Source organism: Polypterus senegalus, chromosome 3 (assembly GCF_016835505.1).
Source record: "Polypterus senegalus isolate Bchr_013 chromosome 3, ASM1683550v1, whole genome shotgun sequence".
Taxonomy (NCBI): Eukaryota; Metazoa; Chordata; class Cladistia; order Polypteriformes; family Polypteridae; genus Polypterus; species Polypterus senegalus.
This window is the reverse complement of record NC_053156.1, coordinates 18,516,600-18,531,362: the sequence shown is the minus strand read 5'-3', so window position 1 is coordinate 18,531,362 and position 14,763 is coordinate 18,516,600. Positions and strand designations below refer to the sequence as shown.

General features: G+C 39.0%; 1 protein-coding gene across 1 annotated transcript in view; it reads right to left on the bottom strand.

The window, feature by feature from the left end:
* si:dkey-21c19.3 (sentrin-specific protease 1) overlaps positions 1 to 14,763 on the bottom strand; it is an 82,206-nt gene that overhangs the window by 53,341 nt on the left and 14,102 nt on the right. The window contains exon 2 of the mRNA XM_039746723.1: positions 13,587 to 13,645. Coding sequence (XP_039602657.1) covers positions 13,587 to 13,645 — 59 coding nt within the window. The remainder of the gene's footprint in view (positions 1 to 13,586; positions 13,646 to 14,763) is intronic.

Sequence of the window (14,763 nt, the reverse complement as noted above, 5' to 3'; positions counted from 1 at the left end):
CTACAGTTAGTGACTCACATATGAACTGCCGAGTTTTATTTTTTTTTTCTTATGATAGGTCAAATCATACAAGTGTGAGTTAACTCACACTTCAAACATTATACTTTCTGCATTTTAATGTTTTTATACAGTACCATAGTTTTCTTTTTGATATGATGGGTTTAAAGTTACAATTTTGAAAAAACTTTCTGATGTCAGCAATACTTATTTAGCTACCTTACTCAATACGCAGTTTAAGGTGGTAGCAGGCTTGACACACAAGGTCTAAAAAAAAAAAAAAAAGCATAGTACAAAATAAATAATATGGCCACCTGCATTACATTTTGGCTGTAACAGTAAAGAATGGCAAAAAAACCGAAATCAAGTTTAGTAGCATGTGTTTTACATTCATTGAGCTGCAGCTAGTGCCCACAGCACTCAACTGGTGTCCTTTGCCAAGAAGTATCAAGCTGTATAAGAAAGAGGAGCACAAGAAGTTTAATACCGCAGTCAAGCTTTTTAACGTGAACATATAATGCTGAAGGGTGACAATATTTTGCAAAAGGTAGCTGTTAAGTGCCTTGAGCATGGGAAAGGCACTATATAAATAAAATGTATTATTATTATTTGTTTAATCCCTAGTCACCCAAGTTGGAGTGATGACCTGTTTTTTCTTTATCAAAATTGTTCTTATGTTCTGTAGCAAGTGATAAAAGTTAGCTGCATGGATAGATAAAAAATGAACAGCCAAACAAACAGCTGGCTGATATAATCAGTACACGCTGACATTCAGGAGGCCACTAAAGGAAGGCATGTGCGAGTCCAAGTCCCAAGATGATTCATGTGTTTAAGTAGAGCGTGTCACATTTGCCCAAAAGTGATAATGTTCATGGGATTCAGCTTCTGAATTGCAGACTTATCTCCGCAAATCATTTATTGGTCAAGAGCCCGGTCTTCCATTTAAAATCATGCACCCACTTGAACCGATTCACATTCATGCAATACCTAACTTTGCAAGTATTCATTTTAAAATATTGTAACAAAAAATACTTGTGTTTTTGGACTTTGCGAGAAAACTAATGGATAATTGACAGGCAGATTATGTATGATACAGGCAACGCAAGATTTATTTATTTATTTATTTAAGAAATGTTTTAATATCGCTTGCCGTTCTGGCTGCCAATAAAGCATACTATGAGTAACTTAGAGAAAACATGAGATCATATTTTTTTTTCTTGGCAATCACTACAAGCACCACAAGTAACAGATAAAATATTTTTGAGTGGATTATTCCTCCAAACTTTAAATGCTCTGTGAAATCACCTCTATTTTGGATTTATGTACTGTAGGAATTCACATCTGTAAACCTCCAGCAATGGCTCGGCTGAATTTGATTCAACTTATTTGTACAGTAGAAGACACTGAGGCACAGCAATGTCCAAAAGCACACACGGTTTACTTGACAGTTCTTTTGCACACACAACTCAGTGTACCAACCAGCCACAATGCTCAGTCCTGTCCTCTTCTTCTCTTATCTGGCCGCCTCTACTCCTCTCTCGCAAGCTCTGTCCTCTGCCCCCCGACCACGGCTCTCCGTATGGAGTGAGGCGGCCCCTTTTATACTGCACCTGGAAGTGCTCCAGGTGTTCTTGGATCAACTTAGGCAGCATCTCCGGGTGAGGCAGAAGTGCTGCATGCCATGGCTCCAGAGCTGTCCAGGCACCCCCTGGTCGGTGGCCACGGGCCCAAAAAGGGTTGAGCTTCTAAGCTCCAGTCCTATGGCCCCGATGTAAACCAGGAGGGCTGCCCTCTCGTGTCCCAGGGGAGGTACTGAAGGTGATATGTCCTCTCCTCAAAAGGGCGTCCCGACCGGGCAAGGTCCCCAACCGTTTATCAAAGTACATGCGTTTGTTTTTTGTGTGTGTAACTCAATGTAACATTTGTATACCAGCCTTTAATTTGGGTATACTTTAATTGCAATTAGTTTAAAACTTTGTATGCATTACTTTTCTATTTGTAAAAAGAGATTTATTTATTGTTATTATTTATCTGTGCCAACTCTCAAAACACTGCAAAAAAAAGTTAGCTAAAAAATACGATATAAACACTGTATTTCAGGAGAAAATGGCGTAATATTAGTGAAACTATCTGTTCATGCAGCAAGATAATTTAAATTGCCAAGACATCTGAAAAAAGGTTAGTTCCAGTTTAGAAATAAGAAAGCTCAGATAAGTGTTCCAAGGTTTGAAATAAGTAGAAAATGCTGATTTTTTAGAACACATTACTTGAGATTAGACTTTCTACAGTGGAAACACACAGAAAATTAGAAAAGGTTTAATTCCGTTATTCTGCATTCTTAATTTTAGCACACTGAAAAATGAAGGCCAAAGAATAAGGGAATAAAATTACTAATATAAGTGGAAAATTCTTTATTGTCCTGTTACTTGAAACAAGTTAGCTCATCTTGAAATAGGTAGTGCAAGATTTAATCTCAGAGCATACTTCTTAAACCAGGAAAATTATTTTAGAAAAAAAACAAAATCACAGGACTGCAAAGCCACATCCACACTATTGTGTTTTAATTTAAAACCAGTATTTTTAAACTAAAATGATCTTCGTCCACACTAGCGTTTTCACATCATTTACAAAAGTACCCCTGCTCATATTAAAATGACCGAAAATGTACCGTATATACTCGCGTTTAAGATCTCTGGCGTATAAATTGGGGCTCGATTTTATTATTTCCGGTATTTTATAATGTCGGTCATATAAGTCGAATGCAGAAAACTCACGCTATTGGTGCAAGAGATTAGGATATGCTAACGCCCACCTGAGAGAGTAACCACGGACCACAGGGTAATACCAAAACTAATCCTAAGCGACGTTTGCACCGATGTGTGTTTTTTGTACCTCACACCCTCATACATCTTTATCGTCCACGATGGAGCATTCGATCAGAAGGAAATATGACGCTTTTCAATTAAAAGTTGATGAAGTGCCGAAAGAAATTGAATTCTGTTGCAGCAGCACATTTACCAATGTGTCTGAGAAACGGATGCGAGATTAGAGGAGACGAGAAGATGTAAAAAAAAAATTAAGTGTCGCCCTTCCCGGGGTTTGTTTCCTGCATGGCACCGTGTTGGCTGGGATTGGCTCCAGCAGACCTCCCGTGACCCTGTAGTTTGGATATAGCGGATTGGATAATGGATGGGTGGCAGATTGGATAATGGATGGATGGCTGGATTTTTGAATGGGTGTATAAGTCGAAGTCTGATTTTATGATCGATTTTTCGGGTTTCAAGAGTATATACGGTATACAATGTAGGCATTCACCTATGTTGGGCATGTGTGCATCGGTGAAAATAAAAAAAGCAAGTGTCCTCCACAGCTACTTGCAACTTGTGTTTACACAAGAACAACAATTGTGAGAATCAAAAACAAAAGATAGTTTTATATGGATTAATTGTTATGGACAGATAACACACAAGGATCAAGCGAACAAGGCAGCCAAGAATGCAAAAATCAGGGTAGACGCCACATAACAAGCACAAAATAATCAAAGCGCAATTAAGAGTGTATATCGTTAAACCTTTGCTAAACCAGAGTTTTCAGAAATATGAGGCTCTGCTGAGCACTTTCAAAAGTCCATGTTTTTTATGGTTACAAACACGAGGGTAATGAAGACGAAAGGTGAAGATGCAAGACTAACGTCTACATTTTTATTTAAAAATGTAGTACTGTGAACATCGCCTAAGATGATATATTAAGGGTCACCAACCATTGTGATCAACTAATTAAAATGTTCAAGGGGAAAACACTTCACTGATGCAATGAAGTGTCACAAGAATGTGGTGATTTTTCCAAAAAAAAAAAAATGTTGTAAGACAGCTAAACTGCTGGCTTGGCTCTCATGCTTCTTCTCAAACCCCCCCTAGTCATTCCATGAACACATATTTTAACATCAAGACAACACATCTGAAAAGTGCTCCAATAATTTTCAAAAAGCAAACAACAATGGCGGTCTTGAACTTTATGTAGGAAACATGCAAATGCACTGAACAGAAATAAATGGAGAAATCTTTGAACAACAACAACATTTATTTACACTCACCTAAAGGATTATTAGGAACACCATACTAATACGGTGTTTGACCCCCTTTCGCCTTCAGAACTGCCTTCATTCTACGTGGCATTGATTCAACAAGGTGCTGAAAGGATTCTTTAGAAATGTTGGCCCATATTGACAGAAGAGCACCTTGCAGTTGATGGAGATTTGTGGGATGCACATCCAGGGCACGAAGCTCCCGTTCCACCACATCCCAAAGATGCTCTATTGGGTTGAGATCTGGTGACTGTGGGGGCCATTTTAGTACAGTGAACTCATTGTCATGTTCAAGAAACCAATTTGAAATGATTCGAGCTTTGTGACATGGTGCATTATCCTGCTGGAAGTAGCCATCAGAGGATGGGTACATGGTGGTCATGAAGGGATGGACATGGTCAGAAACAATGCTCAGGTAGCCCGTGGCATTTAAACGATGCCCAATTGGCACTAAGGGGCCTAAAGTGTGCCACGAAAACATCCCCCACACCATTACGCCACCACCACCAGCCTGCACAGTGGTAACAAGGCATGATGGATCCATGTTCTCATTCTGTTTACACCAAATTCTGACTCTACCATTTCAATGTCTCAACAGAAATCGAGACTCATCAGACCAGGCAACATTTTTCCAGTCTTCAACTGTCCAATTGTGGTGAGCTCGTGCAAATTGTAGCCTCTTTTTCCTATTTGTAGTGGAGATGAGTGGTACCCGGTGGGGTCTTCTGCTGTTGTAGCCCATCCGCCTCAAGGTTGTGCGTGTTGTGGCTTCACAAATGCTTTGCTGCATACCTCGGTTGTAACGAGTGGTTATTTCAGTCAAAGTTGCTCTTCTATCAGCTTGAATCAGTCGGCCCATTCTCCTCTGACCTCTAGCATCAACAAGGCATTTTCGCCCACAGGACTGCCGCATACTGGATGTTTTTCCCTTTTCACACCATTCTTTGTAAACCCTAGAAATGGTTGTGCGTGAAAATCCCAGTAACTGAGCAGATTGTGAAATACTCAGACCGGCCCGTCTGGCACCAACAACCATGCCACACTCCAAATTGCTTAAATCACCTTTCTTTCCCATTCTGACATTCAGTTTGGAGTTCAGGAGATTGTCTTGACCAGGACCACACCCCTAAATGCATTGAAGCAACTGCCACGTGATTGGTTGATTAGATAATTGCATTAATGAGAAATTGAACAGGTGTTCCTAATAATCCTTTAGGTGAGTGTATATAGCACATTTTCATACAAACAGTAGCTCAAAGTGCTTTACATAATAAAGAATAGAAAAATAAAAGACACAATAATAAGAAAACAAAATAAGTCAACATTAATGTGAATAAGTCACATAAGCAATGGCCTGGTGACCTTGTACATCTTGTTTTCTGCCTCACATGCTGTGAGGGTGGAACTAAGCTCTGGCACTAGTGACCCCTAAATTGGATTAGGCCACTTTAAAAATGTAAATTTGCATATACTAGGGAGCTCTGCCCCATGCTCACTTAGCTCACCAACCACTGTGCGGGCGCTACACGCTAGGCACGTCCCGGATATGCCGCACACGTAAGGTGAAGCGGATATACAATTTAAACAGATAGTTATTTTCATGGGAATTGTAACATATGCAAAATAAAACTATTTTACATTACAGTGAGTAATTAACCATAGTAAAAATAGTAAAAACGTAATAAATTGAAAATTATGTTTCATGTTGCGTTAGAGGTATTCATTGCATCATACAATTTTGTACTGTTAGGCTTTGAAATTAACACACAAATACTTTTTACTTCAGTAACTTTTCGTCAGTATCACATTGAATTTTGATTCCGCGTTTGGAGTTTCATCGTGACGACGCAACGTATAACCATCTGTGAGTGAATATCATGTCTCTCTCTAATAAATAAAGCAACTTTTTTGAATGTTTGCCGCTGTGATTTGTTAATTGTCATAGCAAAAGCTATACTACCGGGAAACTCAAAAATGTTTTAATACGAATGGCATATCAAGATCTACTTTGGTGTCTAATGTTATCCCCTGATGTACTTCATTACCTTCCTTGGCACCTGTTAAAATTTTACATGTCAGCATTGTTTAACAGCATAGTCTATTGATACGCATTTAACCAATTTGCCGTGTAAGCGATCAACAATTGTCGCGTTAATTCGTTTGACTTCATTGTTTCTCAGTGCTAGTATTGCCCATGTACTCATTTTCTGTTGATAACCCTTCGGGATGAAATTCTTCAATAAGATTTGGACATAATAAGTCTTTTCTTTTTTTGGGAACTTAAAGTGAGGAAAACGTAAAAATTTATAAGAGCTGAGAGCGCAGGAACAATATTTAATCCCTAGTCACCAAAGTTGAAGTGATGATCTGTTTTTAATCAAAATTGTTCTTATGTTCTATAGCAACATAAGCCACTCCTTAGTAAAAGGCACATGGCAGCCTGCCTGGAGTTTGCCAAAAGGCACCTGAAGGAACTGAATCTCAAGAGAAGGTGGGTCATGCAGCAAGACAACGACCCCAAGCACACAAGTCGTTGTACCAAAAAATGGTTAAAGAAGAATAAAGTGAATGTTTTGGACTGGCCAAGTCAAAGTCGTGACCTTAATCCAATCGAAATGTTGTGGAAGGACCTGAAGCGAGCAGTTCATGTGAGGAAACTCATCAACGTCCCAGAGTTGAAGCTGTTCTGTACGGAGGAATGGGCTAAAATTCCTCCAAGCCGGTGTGCAGGAATGAGCAAAAGTTACCGGAAACGTTTACATGCAGTTATTTTGGGGGTCACACGAGATACTGAAAGCAAAGGTTCACATACTTTTTCCACTCACAAATATGTAATATTCGATCATTTTCCTTAATAAATAAATGACTGAGTATAATATCTTTGTCTCATTTGTTTAATTGGTTTCTCTTTATCTACTTTTAGGACTTGAGTGAAAATCTGATGATGTTTTAGGTCATATTTATGCAGAAATATAGAAAATTCTAAATGGTTCACAAACTTTCAAGCACCACTGTAAGGGAATAAATAAAAATGTACATAAATGTTTAAATTACACCATAGCTTCATGTTCAGAGTGAGAGACACACAGAAATAAAACTTTGCCAGGGTATGATATTTCATGAAGGCTCACCAGACACAACAACTGTGCAATTTAAAGTCATAAGGGCAGGTTTTATTTTACGCATGACCTCAAATTTAGAGCACTATTTTTTATAAAAGAACCCTGCTGCAACTTTATTTTGTCTTTTTCACATTAACATTGCTCCCACCATGCCCATTAAACCAAATGCGTATGTTGCACTTACCTTTGTTATATCTCTTAATTTGTGTCATCATACCTATAATTTTAAAGTGCTTTTTGTCAGATAAGATTAAGGTAGTCATGCAATTTGCCTCTGCAATTTCAGATTTGAACTCTAAGCTGGGTTAACATCAGTAACAAAATATTCTGTGTGCCAATTTGAATCTGCAAGTTCACATTTCCCATGAAATAGAAAAATGTGTCTGTGTGTTATGACAGTAGTTGTCAAGTTGGGAGGCAGGCCGGCCATGGTCCACTAGGGGGACCGAGAAAACTTGCAGGCGGAGCTTCAAGATGACTGAAAATAATTATAAAATAGCAACAAAATACTGTACTTAAGTCACTAAAAATCAAGCTACAGCATGGGTGTCAAATGTAAGGACTTTTAAAAGTGAACCGCTTCATCAAAATTCAAAATGTGTCACAAACTGCCCACAATGGCACCACCTTTAAAAACAGACCTTATCTGAATAGTTTAGCTGGATTACATTTACACCTGGCATTAAAATGCAACACCAGTGACCACATCATGTCCAAATTGAGATCGGAAGGACTCCTCATATACACATGGCATTTTGGTGTTTAGTTGCTACTCACATTTAACTGTGTACAGCAACGTAGTTAGAATAGGAATGGGCTGATTGTAATGACCCAACAGGGGGAAAAAAAAAAGCTAAAAATAATGATTACATGCCGAATTCCCATAAAGAAGTTTAGTATTATAGCACGATGACAAATATACGACAGTCTTATCAAGGAAATGGTAGTCTGAATTCACACACCCAACTGCTACATCGGGACTGACTACCTTTCTACAGATTTCCAGATAACTGCCACCGCCCTATACAATGCTTTGTCTTTTCTGCTAACTTGATCGTTGCCCGAGGAGAGAAATCACCTTTACATTGTCACCCGTGCTAAAAGTGTCCGACTGAAATGCTCCAATGTTGAATCCAGAGGATTATGAATTAGCTTTTATGAATTTTTGGTTGGTTTGACTTTGTGTCGAATGAGCGGTTGCTCATGGGTTCCCGAATGAGGCACATTACCTGCATTGTGAGGGAGTGTCAGTTACGGCACGTTTCCCCGAAGGTGATCTGGCTCATGATATCCTCATTGTTAGGGACCCGAGTGGCTGGACCAAGTCAAGGGGTCGCCCACGTAACACCTGGCTGCGGCAGATAGAGGGTCATTTCAGGAGGGTGGGACTGGACCATGTGTCTGCCTGGGGGGTTGCCAACTGGGATCACGAGCTGTTTCGACGTGTAGTGGGTGCGGCAACAGACTTGAGTTTTATAATTATATTTAAAAAAAAAAAAAAAATTGGGAGTGGTATCCTCTAGACCAGTGGTGGCGAACCTATGGCACGCGTGCCAAAGGGGGCACTCAGAGCCCTCTCAGTGGGCACGCGCGCCGTCACCCGAGCACAGAGTTCGTTACTATAAAGCCAGAGGAATGCGGGGCCGGGCTGCTCCCCTCACTGCTCCCCCTCTTCACGCGGCCGGAGGACTTTTCTCACATCACCCGCCCCTCTGCCCAGCAGCCCAATGGGAGCGCTTCCTCCCTCTCCTGTCTGGGGTAAGGCGGGCGGCACACATGCTGCTTGAGGGTGCGGCACGGACTGCAGTCTTTTGAGTCTGTGATTCCCGTGGTGGGGTTGGAGGGGATGTGGTATAGCGGGTCCACAGCTCAAAATTGAAAAGGCCAGTTTCAACAGATAATTGCCGCACTCGCGGCTTAAAGGGGGTTATGGTAGAGTGGCCGGAGCGGTTTCCGGGAGCTTTGTGATGCGGGCAGTCCTCGCTTAAGCGCACAGGTGAGGAGTCGTCCGCATCTGTAATTATTGCCGGGAGTTGCTAATCGCCACACCTGATCCACGACCCGTAAAATATAATGGAAGCTTTGGGGGCGGAGCTTAATAGGGAAGACCTGCGTGAAACACTTGAGAGGATCGAAGGGATGACAAAGGACAGCACGGTTAGTTATGAAAATGAAATCCTTAAAGTGTAGAATTCTCTGCCAAATAATCTTAAGTCAATGAAGGCACTCGAGATTGCTTTCCTTACTTTGTTTGGAACATCTTATGCTTGTGCGCAGCTGTTTTCAGCTTTGAATTAAATCAAATCTGACACCAGAAACAGACTAACAGATGACCTGAGTTCTGCATGTGTTGCTCTCAAGCTTACAAAGTATGAGCCAAGGTTAGACAAATTATCAGCATGCATACAACAGCAAAAAACACATTAATTGTTCAAAAGCATACCGAATGCAAACTTTAACCTTTCAACAAAAAGTTGTTTGTATCTTTGAAAGCTCTGTTATTATGTTTTTCTTTTAAGACAAAAGATGTTAATGTATGAGTGGCTTTTCTAAACTAAAAGCTCAGTAGATAGACAGACAGAGAATCAGTATTGGCAGTCCAGTCCAATTTACCATCCAGCTGCACTCCCAGATATTTATAGGTCTGTACCCTCTGCACACACTCACCTCTGATGATCACGGGGTCCATGAGGGGCCTGGGCCTCCTAAAATCCACCACCAGCTCCTTGGTTATGCTGGTGTTCAGTTTTAGGGGGTATTCAGGTTAAATTGCCATGTTGGCACTTTGCGATAAATAAGTAGGTTTTGGATTGCAGTTTGGGCACTTGGTTTCCAAGTGGTTCACCATCACTGCTCTAGACTTTCTCGTATACTCAGATATGGGGATGGATATTTGAGGAGTAAACCGCAAGACAATAATTATATTTTTATATTATGTATATTAAAGAACGAACATTAACAAATCAAATCAAATTAATAATACATTGAACAATTATTATTATAAAAGTAAACTTGAATAAACTGGACTCTGCAGCTGCAAGAATAAAAGGTAAAGTATAATTTCTGGTTAGTGGAAAAATCCCAAAAATTTACAGAAATCTACATTTTGTACCTAATACTTGTATGCAAAATTTCGTTGACCTATGAGAAAGCGTACTCAAGTTATCGTGTTTACACACACACACACAAGCACAATTCCAAAAATGGTATTTTCTTACTCAAACTATAAACGTCTAAAACGTCGACATTCATCAAAATCTCAAAATGGAATTTTTGGAGGATTCCAAAACTTTCCTTACACTTCATATACAAGACAGTCAGGGAGGTCTAAAAACATCGAGATTCATCAAAATCTCAACTTTGAATTTTTGGAAGATTACAGTACTTTTCTTATACTTTGTATACAAGAAAGTAAAAAAAAAAGTCTGCAGTAACTAATTTGTATTTTAAAAATCACTTTTGATTTTTTATTTTCAGAAATAATTCTTTTAGGTTTAATTTAAAAAGTAATGTTTACGTCAATTAAGTAGTGAGCAACTTTTGCTACTTTCAAAATTTTCTATATTGAAAAACACTGCATTTTGGTAATAGCTGTTATTACTTATCCCTACTCATTTTATGCTGTAGGTCACATATTCTAGTGATACACTGGGGGACCTTGGAAGAATTAAAGGTTAAAAGCCACTGGTCTATAACATACAACAGAATGGCTGTTGGTACACCTCAAACTAGGAATGAGCTCAGGTACTCTATACTAGATTTGATCAGCTGTAAGGGTCAATTCTCACTTCCTTTTTCACCTTTGCTTATTCAGAGAACCAGTTTAAGTCAAAATACCATTTTGTACTTAGTTATTTGTTATTTGTTAACTTACTTTATATAATTGTTTAATATTTGATTACTAATGCTAAAAAGTAAATAGTAAAGTTGAAATGTCTGTGTGTTTTTAATTACCCAGAATAGCACTATGCAAAACAGAAATAATCATTACTAAGCAAATGATTTAAATAAAAGTATAAACTAATCCACAAGAAATGGATTATAAAGAGCAAAATAATAGAGATAGATGATCATGTGACAAAAATTTCAGTGATATTTTCCAGGGTGGACCCTGACCACCCCTCCCTCAACAGGCGTGCACCTGTTGCTTGATCAGATTTTTGTGAGATGCACTGTACTGCAGAATGGACAAATTGTAATCTTATCTTTGTGTTGTATGAATTATGTAATTAATCATTTTTTTAACTGGTAACTGCATGGACCTGTGAACTTGTTCAAGGCACCTTTTTACAGCTCTCGAGTTGGCACTCCGTCAATAGCGCTAGAAAAATAATCAAAATGAATTGAAATGGAGCTTGAATAGAAAGCACCTGAGTAAGCAATAAAAGCAAAGCTACCGCTTTGTAGATTCAGCTGTCTTTTGTCTAAGCAAATCTTCAAGATCTGATCTTAATGTTGTTCAAAAGAACACACATCTCTCTATTTATTAAAAAAAAAAAAATCTTGGAAGGAGATGAGCCTTGATTTTCTTGGAGAAACACTTATATGTCCCGCGAGAATGTTGGCGCAGTACACATGCAGAGCAGGTTTGAGATAATGGAATACAAAAATTCGAAAGTCTCAAAAAAAAAACAAAAAAAAAAATAGGAAAGATCGCACTAGCGCAAACAACCGAAATGTACTCGGTGAAATAATGGAACAGTGAAAAGAGATCGAATATATTGTTCGATTTAAACTTGTAAGTTAGAAACTTGTAGATTGTCTAATTCGTGTTGCCATCAGGGGAAAAAAAAAAAAAAAAGTATTGTTTCTTCCCAATGAAGAGGCGCATCCGTGAAAATTAAAAGATTCCAAAAACGGTGTGGTACACATGCAGAGCAGGTTAAAGATAACACAAGTAAGAAAATTCGAAAGTCTCAAAAAAAAAAAAAAAAAAAAAATAAAGATCACATTAGCCCAAACAAACGGCAATTATTACTCAGTAGAATAACGAAACAGTGAAAAGAGATTGAATATATTGTTCAGATTCACACTAAGTTAGAGACTTATAGATTGTCTAAGTCGTGTTGCCAGCGAGAATTCAAAGATTCCAAAAAAGTTGGTGTGGTATGAAGTCCCGTGAGAGGGAGACTTTTAACATGAGATTCTTTCAAGTCACGGCCCTACTTACAACTACAGTAATCCCTCCTCGATCGCGGGGGTTGCGTTCCAGAACCCCCGCGATAGATGAAAATCCGCGAAGTAGAAACCATATGTTTGTATGGTTATTTTTATATATTTTAAGCCTGTTAACATTATTAGAGCCCTCTAGACATGAAATAACACCCTTGTAGTCAAAAGTTTAAACTGTGCTCCATGACAAGACAGAGATGACAGTTCTTTCTCACAATTAAAAGAATGCAAACATATCTTCCTCTTCAAAGAATGCGTGTCAGGAACAGACAATGTCAGAGAGAGAGAGAGCGCGCACGACAGAAAAGCAAACAATCAAAAAATCAATACGTGCTTTTGGGCTTTTAAGTATGCCGAAGCACCACGATAAAGCAGCATTTTTTAGAGGAGCGTCCATATCTTCTAAGCAAACAGCCTCTGTGCAAACAGCCCCTCTGCTCACATCTCCTCCGTCAGGTGCAGAGAACGTCAGAGAGGGTGAGAGAGAGAGAGAGAGAAGCAAACAATCAAGCACCGCGCGGGATGCATATCTTACAGCATTGAGGAGTTTTAGTTAATATGTAATGCATGCTCTGATTGGGTAGCTTCTAAGCCATCCGCCAATAGCGTCCCTTGTATGAAATCAACTGGGCAAACAAACTGAGGAAGCGTGTAGCATAAATTAAAAGACCCATTGTCCACAGAAACCCACGATCCAGGGAAAATCCATGATATATATTTAGATATGCTTACATTTAAAATCCGCGATGGAGTGAAGCCGCGAAAGTCGAAGCGCGATATATCTAACCTATATATCTAATATCTAACCTCAGTCGTGTGAATGCTTTTCTCAGACACACTTCCTGCGCTCTCAGCTCTTACAAATTTTATCAGGATAATAATAATACATTCTAGATGACAACATCAACGACAAAGCAAAGAAGAAAGAGCATGGACAAACATTTGAAAAAGTTACTTTATTTATTAGAGAGAAAGAAAAGATATTCACTCACAGGCAGTTATGTGTTGCATTGTCATGATGAAAGTCCAAACACGGAATTAAAATTCCATGCGATCTTGAAGAAAAGTTAATTTCAAATAAAAAAAATTCAAATAATGCATATGTAACAATTCCCATGAAAATAATCTCTTTAAATTGTATATCTGCGAGCGAAGCGAGTAGGGGATGAAGCCCCTAGTTTAAAAAAAGAAAAGAAAAAAAAAAAACTTACCCATTCGGAATCTTTTTGCCTGCTGGCCCTCATGTCCTGTGCTGGCTTCGTCCTGGAAGCTGCAACGAAACAGCAGCATGAAACAGAAACCTTGATTCAAAGCAGTACTTTTTCAGTTACCCTTTCCATTAGTCTTACCAAGTGGGTTAACTAAGGAAAATCTGTGAATAAGAACAGGCCGTAGAAACCAAACACAGATTGTCAACTCCTTTTCACAAAGCACACCCTTAATAATTTCCAAGTTATACTTGGAGTGGACCTTGGGTCCTAGTTTCACCTGCATGATGAAATCAAATATTTTGTGCATTTTTTTGTTCTCTAGTTGAAGAAAGGTGCAAGTTGTATTTAAAGTCTGTGTTACAAAATTTTGTACAACAATGGGCTTCAATTATGGGGCTAATCAGTCTACGTAACCAAGTGCTTTTTTATACAACATTTGCAGTTTTTCTTTGTCTATTTTTAACCAAGGGTAAATATTATTAGCAGGCAGTTACAATCGGAATATAAGTGTAATGTCACTGTGCTCTGTGCAAATATTTTAAATCCGTTTTCCTTTTCTTTCTACATGCACAGCTGAGCCAGATTTAGTACAAAGGGGATCAGCATTTAGAACTGCTAGGCCAAACATTGGACAAGACAGACAAATGGGCAACGTGCACTATTTCTGTGTGTTAGAGTCAGCATGAAATTGTATCCTCTCTTTGCCTTGTTTGGAATGGCATGATTTACCTAAGCAAGTGCCTGCACATGGAGAAAGAGTATAAAGCCTTGCCACATTGCCCGGCACACCTCTGAAGCCAAAGAACAGCTGGGAGATAACATCATCCAATCCAGAAAATCCTTCCAGCGTAGCGACGAGAATGGCAGACTCTACACATGGGCTTGTCATGGCTTCCTCATCTGTTATGCCGCATAAACCGTCATTAAAGAAAGCGAAGTTATTTTCTCTTATGTGACTTCTTACCGCCGTACCACTATGGGAGGGATATCGCCTCATTATAATAGATCTCTTAAAAATGCCACAATTAAAAAAAAAACTTATTCCAACCAAGGAGCTAACGTCCCCTAGAGGAAAACAGCAGTGTGATATAATATTTAAAACTGGGACTTCAAACCCGGTGGCTGTGGGTTTAAACCCTGCTACTGACACTGTGTAACCATGAGTAACTCACTTCAC